This window comes from Physeter macrocephalus, chromosome 6, assembly GCF_002837175.3.
Source record: "Physeter macrocephalus isolate SW-GA chromosome 6, ASM283717v5, whole genome shotgun sequence".
Classification (NCBI taxonomy): domain Eukaryota; kingdom Metazoa; phylum Chordata; class Mammalia; order Artiodactyla; family Physeteridae; genus Physeter; species Physeter macrocephalus.
In genome coordinates, this window is record NC_041219.1 from 666,412 (window position 1) to 678,112 (window position 11,701).

At 43.0% G+C, this 11,701-nt stretch overlaps 1 protein-coding gene and 1 long non-coding RNA gene across 3 annotated transcripts in view; one reads left to right on the plus strand and one right to left on the minus strand.

Moving 5' to 3' along the window:
* The window catches only part of SRGAP1 (SLIT-ROBO Rho GTPase activating protein 1), a 270,945-nt gene extending 266,166 nt beyond the window's left edge, over positions 1 to 4,779 (plus strand). For both annotated transcript variants that reach the window (XM_024122891.3, XM_024122892.3), the window contains exons 20-22: positions 339 to 473; positions 607 to 946; positions 4,370 to 4,779. In XM_024122891.3, coding sequence (XP_023978659.1) covers positions 339 to 473; positions 607 to 946; positions 4,370 to 4,747 — 853 coding nt within the window. In that variant the 3' untranslated portion in view covers positions 4,748 to 4,779. The remainder of the gene's footprint in view (positions 1 to 338; positions 474 to 606; positions 947 to 4,369) is intronic.
* LOC114486408 (uncharacterized) lies at positions 95 to 9,665 on the minus strand. Its single transcript, XR_003680053.2, has 3 exons — positions 5,001 to 9,665; positions 3,028 to 3,190; positions 95 to 213 (listed from the first exon to the last, which is right to left on the minus strand). It is a non-coding gene; the product is annotated as an uncharacterized lncRNA (long non-coding RNA).
* Positions 9,666 to 11,701: the final 2,036 nt, after the last annotated feature.

An 11,701-nucleotide genomic window follows, 5' to 3' on the forward strand; every position in this document is an offset into this window, starting at 1 on the left:
AAAGTACATAAACATATAAATATCTATAGTATAAATACTGTACCTACCTGTAGACATCCTTGTAGATATGTATCCCAGGCAGAGAAGAAAAGCATAGAAGGCTATTTTCTAGAATTCAAACAGTAGTTGTCTCTGGATGTTACATTATATTATGGGCGATTGTTATCGGAATTTTGGAATTTTCCAATTTATCTGCCATGAAATGTTATTATTCTTATAGTGAAAAGAAAAAAGTTACGTTAGTAAGAGAAAGACTTACATACATAAATACCATCACTTATTTTTTTGTCCCCATTCATCTAGCAAAAGACCCTCACTCTTGATTCTCATTGTTTCAGGGATGATACGTTTTCAGACACTCTGAGCCAAAAAGCTGACAGCGAGGCCAGCAGTGGGCCAGTTACTGAAGACAAGTCTTCATCCAAGGACATGAACTCCCCAACAGACCGTCATCCTGATGGCTATTTAGCCAGGTAGGTGGAGTGGTCACCAGGCTCCTGAACCTCCACTTCTCCAGGGGCTCTGAGGGGCCATGGCATCCACAGCCTTGCAGAATTACCCTGTGTGATAACCTCTCCTATTCTCTCGCTCTCTGTCTCTGTCTAGGCAAAGAAAAAGAGGAGAGCCACCCCCTCCAGTAAGGCGTCCTGGCAGGACCAGTGATGGCCATTGCCCTCTCCATCCCCCACATGGTCTTTCCAACTCCTCAATTGACCTGGGGTCCCCAAGCCTGGGCAGTCACCCCCGGGGCCTGCTACAGAACCGTGGCCTCAATAATGACAGTCCTGAGAGGAGGCGTCGGCCGGGTCATGGCAGCTTGACCAACATCAGCCGCCACGACTCTCTCAAGAAGATTGACAGCCCTCCTATTAGAAGGTCCACATCATCAGGGCAATACACAGGCTTCAACGACCACAAGCCACTGGACCCAGAGACAATCGCTCAGGTAGGCTGCTTTGAATAGAATAGTGCATGGTAAGTACCGGCGTGTGATAGAAGGAGGCGTACAGGAGTTACTTTCTGGAGCCATGTCTTTTGTATAGAATCAAGTAAAGGAAACAGAAAGGAAATTAACCCATTCTTCAATTTAAGGCCATGTGATACTGGAAGGGCCCAAGTGTATTAGGTTCATAATGATTTAAACAAAGACACGGCAGAAATTTAGGACCCAGGACAGTCAAACCCATCATTGCTGAATGGCCAGGAAAATTCTAAAAAAGAAGAAGAATGAGGAAGGACTAGCCCGACCAGATCCTAAATGCATGCTAGAGCTAGTAAAACATGTCTGTTTTGACAAATGGATGGAACAGAATGGAGAGCCCTGAAACACAACATTTTTAGTGTATGATGAAAGTGACACTTTCAACTTAGGAAATGGTGGATTACTCAGTAAATGAAGTGAGAAAATGATGGTTGGCTGTTTGAAGAACAACAAGTTTGGCTCCTCTGTCACTCCTGAATGGATGTGTGTCTTCACTTCCCAATAGTGACTGCACAGAAGGGCCTTGCAGTTTTTTCTAATGATCAGAATTGACAAAGTAGGGCTTCCCTGCTGGTGCAGTGGTTAAGAATCCACCTGCCAATGCAGGGAACACGGGTTCAAGTCCTGGTCTGGGAAGATCCCACATGCCGCGGAGCAACTAAGCCTGTGCGCCACAACTACTGAGCCTGCACTCTAGAGCCCGTGAGCCACAACTACTGAAGCCCACGCACCTAGAGCCTGTGCTCTACAACAAGAGAAGCCACCGCAATGAGAAGCCTGCACACTGCAATGAAGAGTAGCCCCCGGTCGCTGCAACTAGAGAAAGCCCATGCACAGCAATGAAGACCCAACGCAGCCAAAAATAAATAAATAAAATAAATTAATTTAAAAAAAACAAGAATTGACAAAGTAAAAGTAAAAACAGTATTAATGGATTTTTCCATCGTTCGTTCTACCATTTATTTCCCTCTGGGTCTTTTTACAACACAGACCATCAGAAAATATGTGATAGGAAAAAAAAAAACTGAATCACTATGCTGTACACCTGAAACTAACACAATATTGTAAATCGAGTATACTTCAATGGAAAAAAAAAAGAAGAAAATATGTGTATGGCCAGTGAAAAAGGAGGTGAATAGATTCAGGGTTCACCATTTGAGTAAAGTGTCTTCCAGGTATCACTGAAGCTTAAAAATGGAATAGATCGAACAAGAGAGAAATTAATGAAACAAACATGGGGAAGTATTAAAGATGGATTATTTTTAATAAAAAGCACTCAAGGAAACCTGCATTTGATATGACAAATTTCCAAGCTATTTTCATTGTCCTAACTAAAAAGAATTTTGGATAGCAAATTAGATTGTGTGGAGAGTTTAATGTGTTTTTACAAAATTAAACCAATTTTAAGTGCACAACAGTTTTTCAGCAAAAACCAAAAAGACTTTTGACCTTTTTGGGTTTTTTTTTTTTTTGAAGTGCAATGCAGAGTCCTTTGAGGTCTCTTTAGAACCAGTGATATTTGGCTATAATCCATAACATCATTCCTTGTAATAAGCAGGTGAAACAGCATTTAGGTTAGAGAGACAGGGAATAGGAGCTTAGTGGTGGGAAGGTATAATAAGGTCTGTTTTAACCCTTTTGCTTCTAGAACCAAAATCCTTTCATTGTAAATCATAAAAACAAAAACGACAGATAAACCAGGCTCTGCACGTTCTCTCTGGGGCAAATACTTACAAAAAAACAAATCCATATATTTAGCGTCAAATGGAAATCACATATGAAAATAATCACTTGAAAAGTGATGTCATCCTCACAGTATGGCTTCCAGCTGTGTCCTTTATTTATCTTTCCATCTCTCATCTTCAGATTTCCCCATGAGGACAAGTAAGCCTACCATCATGGTGTTCATACCAAAAACATGCAATTTCTTTTAGTAAACAAATCAGTGGAATCCCTGATAGAGCTATTTTTTAAAAATTTACATATCCATATGTGATCACTGGATCTTCGTTTATTCATTTAGCAAGTCTTTATTGAGCACTTACTGTATGGCAGCTCCCATGCTAGGCATTATGGACACAGAGTTAAATCAATGGTCAGTCAGCCGCTGCATGAAGGTGCTTATAATTCAGTGTGGGAGGCAGATACGGAAATCAGTTGCCGCTGTGCAGGGCCACAGGCTAATGCTCCAGGTGAGTGGAAGAAGCCCTAGGAATATGGAGAAGAGGTATTTCCATCAGACCAGGGCAGTGGTTCTCCACCCACCCTATCTCACACAGTACTCCACCATGTGTGTGTGCTGGGGGGGTGGCGGTGTATAAAAAACATAATGCGGGGCTTCCCTGGTGGTGCAGTGGTTAAGAATCCGCCTGCCAATGCAGGGGACACAGGTTCGATCCCTAGTCTGGGAAGATCCCACAGTCCATGGAGCAGCTAAGCCCAGTGCGCCACAACTACTGAAGCTGGCGCACCTAGAGCCCGTGCTCCGCAACAAGAGAAGCCACTGCAATGAGAAGCCCACGCACCACAATGAAGAGCAGCCGCTGCTCGCCGCAACTAGAGAAAAGCCTGCGCACAGCAACAAAGACCCAACCCAGCCAAAAATAAATTAATTCTAAAAAAACCCCATAATGGCCAGTGCTTGTTCTGTGGCTCTTTGAGCCACTGGCGCCATCGCATCTCTTGTCTTCTGCACATTCTGAGTCAACAGTAGTCGTGTGAGATGGCATTAGGTTTACACACTCCACAGGCTGGTGTTAAAACCGTCATGCTTTTGCTGGTCTGCTTGCTTTGAAGTGAAGTATATGGTTTCTATACATTAGTATTCATTATCAGCCCAGTCTGTCTCTCTGGTTATTTTTTTTTCCAGCTAATTATCGAGTTATCATTGACACACAGCACCATATAAGTTTAAGGTGTACAGCATAATGATTTGACTTACACGCATCATGAAATGATTACCACTGTGGGTTTAGTGAACATCCAGCATCTCACAGAGATACAAAATTAAAGAAATAGAAGAAAAAATGTTTTTCCTTGTGATGAGAACTCTTAGGATTTACTCTCTTAACCTTCATATGTAACCTACAGCGGTGCTCATTATATTTATCACGTTGTACATCACATCCCTAGTACTTAATTCATCTTATGACTGGGAGTTCGTCCCTTTCGACTGCCTTCATCCAATTGCCCATCCCCGCAACCCACCGCCTCTGGGAACCACAAATCTGATCTCTTTTTCTACAGGTTTGTTTTTGAAGTATGCTTGACCTACAACACTGCTAATTCCTGTTACATGACATAGTGATTCGATATTTCTATACATTTCAAAATGATCACCACAATAAGTTTAGTTACCATCTCTCATTTCTGGTTATTTTTCAACAGGATATTGAAGAGACGATGAACACTGCTTTGAATGAACTCCGAGAACTGGAGAGACAGAGTACAGCAAAGCACGCCCCCGATGTGGTGCTGGATACCTTAGAACAAGTGAAAAACTCTCCCACCCCTGCCACATCCACGGAATCTCTCAGCCCTTTGCACAACGTTGCCCTCAGGAGCTCGGAGCCTCAGATTCGACGTAGCACTAGCTCCTCCAGTGACACAATGAGTACTTTCAAGCCTATGGTGGCGCCCAGAATGGGCGTGCAGCTGAAGCCCCCAGCCCTTCGGCCGAAACCTGCTGTTCTTCCAAAAACAAACCCTACCGTAGGGCCCACCCCACCTTCCCAGGGTCCAGCAGACAAGTCTTGCACAATGTAAAAACCAACTGAGCGAGCATTTGGGGAGGTGATCAGAAAGAGAAAACGGATTAGTGACAAAAGTCAACAATCCTTAACTTTCCTTAGTCATGTGCTTATAACTGGAGACCCTTTGGCTTTTCTGTGTTCTCAAATGTAATGTCTGAGACTAGCTAAATTAACACGGGCATTTGTATTTTGTAATTTCATCCTTTTTTTTAATAACTGGACATATCCTGTGTCATTTTAAAGACAATAGAAACACTTAGACTTACTTGAAAATCCAATGCTGCACCATTTGTAATGAAGGCAACACCGCTCTGCCCTGCACGTTGCACAGTGCTTCAGGCTTAATGTAGCCTGGATGAGTCAGAAGCGTCTGAATCCAAAGGCAGGAGGATCTGAGTTCCAAGCCTTGGAATGTAACCAGTGTTGGTCTCTGGCACTCGGGGTAAGGCTAAAAGGTGACAATGGCATTGTTTGGTAGCTGACAGTGAGTACCTCTTATTCCATGTAGTGTGGCAGAGGGCTGGCTCTTGCTACAGACTTGCTGTTGTCACAGTGGGGTATTCCCAGTGCGAGCTGCAGCCCACTGCCTGAATGAGTAGGATGATTGCCTCTTTCGTAACAGTCGTTTCCCTGGGTCCAGGTGAAAGTCTCAGCAGAAGGGGGTAGAACCTCTGCAGTTACTGCTTGAACTGAACCTGGGAAAGGACAGTCCTCCAGAGCTATTGCTGTGACTCTTTCCCCAAGCCTGATCAGGCCCCGGAGGGTTTCCAAGTCCATCCCCTACATTCACTACAGACTAGAACAGTCTAATTTTAAAGACTTTCTGGTTACACTACTCCATGAACCCCTTCAGAGGTCTGTTGTTGCCTAGAAAACAACTTCTAGCTCCCCTAAGCCCCCGTGTCTTCCTCTGTGGCAACGGAGAAAGCAGACAGCGCACAAGTCCTTGGTTCGCCGGCCTTCCCTTCCCCTGACAAGATGACCTGGGTTCCTTTAAACGTGCTACAGAGACCTGATGATCCTACATTGAATCCCCAGCTCCCCTCGGCGTTTGTCTCTTTGAGCTACGGTACTGGCGTAAGAGCCAGAGCAGCCAGGTGGGAGGATGACCTCATGGTTCCAGGATGACTTCCTCCCAGTTGTGCGCCCTGGAACCACGGCTTTTTTTGTTTTCTCCGTGTGGTCTCTACATCACTCACACAGTCAGCTGAACTCCACTGACACCCTCTTTCTCTGACATCCTCACCCACAGACAATTTTTCTTTAGCCCATATTTATGCTCTGTTTCTCCTCTATCGTAAAAAGGTTGCTTTGAATTCATTTGTTTTTTACTAAGGTACAGATCACCACTGTCCTACCAGCAGCAGCTTATACCATCTGTAAACCTATGAGCATTTTATCTACTCTGTCGTTGAACTTACTGAGGAAGAGGTTTTGTTTGTTTGTTTTTTGGTTTGGGGGGGTTTTTTGGGTTTTTTTTGTTTTCAGAAAAATGGGTGGCCAGAACTAACCCCTCTGGACCACTTTGGTTTCAAACTGGCAGCCAACTGCATGCCCACCTAAGAGTTACAGTATGGACTTTGATTTCTCAGCTCATTGGTGAATGCATCAATGTGGAAAAAATGGGGATCTGTACTAAAATCAAGATCATTACTTTGATCTCTACCTCAGTTTGCCAGTCTAATCATTCTAATGCAAAGAGAGACTACATTTATGAGATATTGTTACGTTTCCAAGTCACACTGCTGGTTGCTTGCCTGCAACCTGATTTCACAAATGGATTAAATAGTGAAAAAAATTATTTCAAATATAATATTTCCAGGTATTGTAAACCTCTGAATTTTTACAACATCCTTCTTGCCCATTTTGAAAAAGAGGTCCAGCTCAGCATCTTATGCAACCCCCCCACCCTCTCCCTTGAGCTTTAGTGGTCCTTCAGCACCTTTGGGCACCATGGAAACCCAGCCAGGACTGAGCTCTGAATAGCACGAACCCTTTTAAACAACCTTTCCAAATTTCTAGGCAATTGAAACTTTTAAGATAATTTCCCAGTTCTTTCTAGATTCCACTGTGGTCTCTAATTCTCTGTTGTTAATGGGGAAACAGAAACAGAGAAAAGGGTGGAAGTAATGGGGGAGGAAACTTTACATCTTTTAAAAATTAAAGAGGATTCTTAAAAAACCACTTCCTTATTTGATGGATGAGTAAGATGTTTACAGAGAGCATCAAAAGGGCAGAGGTGTTTTGAACTTACTAATTTTTGAAGGGTTGTTTTACAAGCTTTAGTTTTTCAGATCTTACTCCTGCAAACTCATTTCCTCAGACTTCTCCCTGGCAATCCTCCCCAGTGTCTCCTCTCTTTGCTGTTGACACCTGCGATGGAACAAGGACTGCCTTTCCACCCTCCAGATCAGGACTCTGCTGCCTCGGATGGCAGAGGACATGCTGCTCCAGACCTCAGAGCCTCAGAGGCTGTGCCTTCTTCCAGGAAACATTTCCGAATACCTTCCCATCGCTCCCTTTCTTTACCTGTCTCTGTCTTTTCTCTCTATAACTGTGTTGTCACCCTGAGGCTTTTTTTTTTTTTTCCAATTCCCAGGGAAGGATGTGACCTCAGAGTGAGTAAGGACTCACTAATCCTTGCTTTGTTTAGTAAAAGCCTTCAGATTCCAAGGATAAGACAAAGTGGCCACTTCACAAAGGATCCAGAATAACACCCAGTAAGTTCCTTAAAAGTTTCAGCAGCTGAGAGGGTTCACCTATATGTGGTCCTCTTTACCACCACAGGTATAGCCCACAGTGGGGAGGTGGGAAGTCACAAGGAATGGGGAGAGAAGAAAAAATAAGTCCCTGAGATGTTATGCCCCGGTTTCAAGGATCTTAATGGTTCATGTGCAGTTTGGGAAGTGGGTCATTTTGATGATGGGTAAATGATGGTTCTACAAAGATTACCTGACTCCACTTACACAAGAATATGTATTCACAGCTGATATAACTGAATGTTCACGTCCCATCCACAGAACTCACTGAAGTAGATTTACCAAATTGGCCTTTCTGTTTGGGTGGGGATGCTTGGAGTGGGTCGTTAGGATAGAGTGAACGGTTCTTAGTACCTGTTTCCTGATGAGTGTTCTGTAAATTATTTCAATGCATTGAATGGCCCTTTGTAGAGCTCCATGTTCAAGTGTGGCATAAACGCCATTGTTCAACAATTTTTCACATTTTCACACAATGTAATCTGACTTTGGTGCCCCTTGAGCTATCCATAGAATAATGTACAGCAGGGTCCCACTTAATCTACAGCAATGAACATGAACAGTGATCAATGGATATAGAGCACCAACGGTCAAATTGTATGAGTTTTCTGTCTTTGTACTTTTGCCATTCCCAAAAATGGGTTTATAATTTAATTAAGAAAAAGAAAAACGTGGGGGGACATGGTGGTCTCCTTAGCATTTGGGAATGAAGCATAGCCTCTGGGGTCTATAAACTGAAGAAACTTCAGTAATCACAGCCTCTGAAATCCAAAGTTAAAGAGCCTGTGGTTCTATTGGGTTTAGAAGACTTCAGATTTGGGATGACATTTATTCCTGACCACAGTAGTGAGGGGCCATGAATGCAGGAAATGCGCTTGGGGCTGAGTCTTGCTCTGAGTTACCTGCCACATAGGCCCCAAGGCACGGGCAGCTTAGAAGTGAAGTCTCTTCCCATGTATGAATGAGCTCACGACTGGAGACTGGCCCCTGAACCAAAAGCCAACCTCCAGCTGGGCTGGGGTGTCAGGCATGGGGCAGGGTGACTGGCACAGCTTTGTTCAAATCAGTAAAAATAAACTGGAAATTGAGCTTTCACTCACCCACCCTAGTATACTTTCTTTACAAAAAAAAAAAAAAGTCTACGTAGTATAATCAAAATGGTACCTGTATCTTAAAATTACTTAGGGAATTTTGTATGCTTAAATAATTGTTCTGGGTTCCATAATGCTTATCTTAGAAACTGTTTAGTAAAAGAAAACATATAAACCGTGCATTTGTGAATGCCCCCCCCTTAGAACATTCATCCGAGTTCAATGTGTAGTGTGATGGTTATTATAGATGTTTAAAGTATAGTAAGTGGCTGTGTGACAGGAGAGACTGCTATTTACCTACTGACTTAAGGGTAACTCCTGCCCACGTAATTAAATCAGTATTGTCCTTTCCTGTCGGTTTGATTAATTGCAGTATTGGTGGCTTCCTGCTTGTGACTGTTACCTGATCGTGTCAATGTACATCTGTAGTATGTACATGTGAAAGTGCCTTTCTATTTTAGAGGAGTTTTAGCCTTGTTCTTTACTGTTGCCCCGCCCACCTCCTCCCCCAAGTGCCACCCCAATTCCTCCGTGCACTTGACTGTTTTGAAACTTCCTTCCCTCTCTCCCAGCTGCTTCTCCATCCCCGCACCTTTTCATGCCTCGGTGCTCAGCATTGTCCTGTCTTGCATCCTTGTCGGTCATGGTCAGGTCATGGTCATCAGACGTGTTGTTTTCCTCTTAGCCGTGACTGTGCCTTTCGTTCCCCACAGTCACTCTCCGGTCCCCCGCAAATCGCCCCCCTCCCCTCCCCTGCTCACGTGCTGCTGACGGCCATCCTGTTCGCCTCTACTCTGTACTGCCTCTTACCGTGACATTCCCTCGTCTCTGAGGTGAAAGTAAAGGGGGATGCTTCTCTAGTTCTGGAAGAGAAAAAAAAAAAAAAAGTTTTGTTAATCTGTTGTGACAATGCACTTTTATGTATAAGTACTGTACATTTTGGCATGTACCATTCCAGGCTTCAGTATACAGTCAGGTCTGTTCTTCATGGTGTATCTTTATAATAAATAAGATAGTTCTGGCTGCCTTTGTTGGCTTCCGATGGTCTGATTCTCTGCCGTGTTTTCATTCCTTTCTATTTCTAATCACTATTTAACGCCCCCCCGCCCGCCACCAGAGCTGAGTTGCCTTGAATCCTTAAATCGTATGAAACTACCTTTTTTTTTTTTTTTTTTGGCGGTACGCAGGCCTCTCACTGTTGTGGCCTCTCCCGTTGCGGAGCACAGGCTCAGCGGCCATGGCTCACAGGCCCAGCCGCTCCGCGGCATGTGGGATCCTCCCGGAATGGGGCACGAACCCGTGTCTCCTGCATCGGCAGGCGGACTCTCAACCACTGCGCCTCCAGGGAAGCCCGAAACTACTTTAAAAAAAAAAAAAAAAAGTTTTCATCTTTGATTTTGGTTTGTGAATTTGAAAATGAGGCCTCATGCACAGGGCCTTGTCCATGAAGCCAGGGTTTTTTAGAAGCATAGTTTGGAGACCCCTCTGTAATAAGAGAGATGGGGTTGGGAGAGTCTTAACTAAGAGGCTGAGAGAGCACAGTCCTCCTAAACCCTCCAGACTGAAATCTTTCCTTGGAGTTTTTGACGTAGTAAACCTTGTCAAGCTGATTTTTGGTTTCATTTGAATACATTGAAATGCAATCCTTAGGTATAGACTATGTTTAGAATTCCCCCATGTATGGATATTTTATCTTCAAACTTAGCTTTTTTTCCTAACTCTTGAGGACTACAATACATAATATAGTTTTGTAAAACTGTATCAGCAGTGTGCTGATTGTATCAGCAGTATACCAGACTGAATATTGATGAGCTGTAAAAAAAAAAAAAAAAGACATAAATTGAGGGGAGAAAACTTATATTGAAGCATAAAATACATAGAGAAAAGTACACAAATCATTAGTGTAAGAGCTTTCACAAAGTGATACACTAATTTATCCACCCCCCAGATCAAGAAATAACACATTAACAGCCTCCTAGAAGCTAGGCTTGTGCCTCTCCAAAGTTATCAACATCCTGACGAATAACACCATAGTTTGGTTTTGCCTGTCATTTTAACTTTCTACAAACGGACTCGCGGTGTATAGATTTTCTGTCTGGCTTCTTTTCTTGAAATTTTTGTTTGGGAGAGTCCATGTTAAATGTAACGGTAGTTTTCTACATTTTCAGGGCTGTATAGAATTCTATATGAATATGTATAGTTTAGTATTTCCTAATTAAACTTTAGGTATTGTATGCATGGCTGTATAGAATTCTATGTTGTTAAATGTAACGGTAGTTTTCTACATTTTCAGGGCTATATAGAATTCTATATGAATATGTATAGTTTAGTATTTCCTAATTAAACTTTAGGTATTGTATGCATGGCTGTATAGAATTCTATATGAAAGTGCTTGGTGTTTTAGTATTTCCTGATTATACTTTGGGTATTATATGCAGAAATCTTTAAACATGGACAAATTAATGGAAAAAAAAAAAAAAGACCCACCTGTTAAAGGAAATCTTTTCCCCAAATGATGGAATGACTTTGAACTAAGCCATTGACTGGAATGCCTATCTGAAAGCAGGTAGGTACCATTTTAGGACCCGAGAGTTGGATTTAGAGGCTGCCCCATGGGAACAAATGCCCAAGTCAGACTATAGGATTGTTCCAGGAAAGCCCCACTGTCCTGCATCTCCCTCACGACTATCCTCAAATCCACGAGCCTCAGCCTCTGCCACAACCCTCCCCATGTGCGCCTGTATCCCTCACGCCTGAATTGTTAGAATCCCACGTGAGTATGGTTGTCAGCTCCCACGTCTCATAGTCCAGCACCCCGTAAGAATATTAGGAAGGCAGGGAAAGGGAGATTTCTGGCTTCTATCTTGAGTAGTTGGGACTCAAGCAGAAAATTCCCAAACTTGATCTAAAATGCCCAACAGGTCCTGGAAGCCAAAAATTATGGCAAATTCTATTCCATGGGCCATATATCCCCTTTTGGATTTTGGAAAATAGGGTTTAGATACCTTTGGGAAGTAATCATCGTGAGGTTCATCATTCTTCAGTAGACTTTTATGTATATAGTAGATAGAAAACTTGCCTTCTACAGTGAAAAGTGGTGATTTTTATCAAGATTAGTCC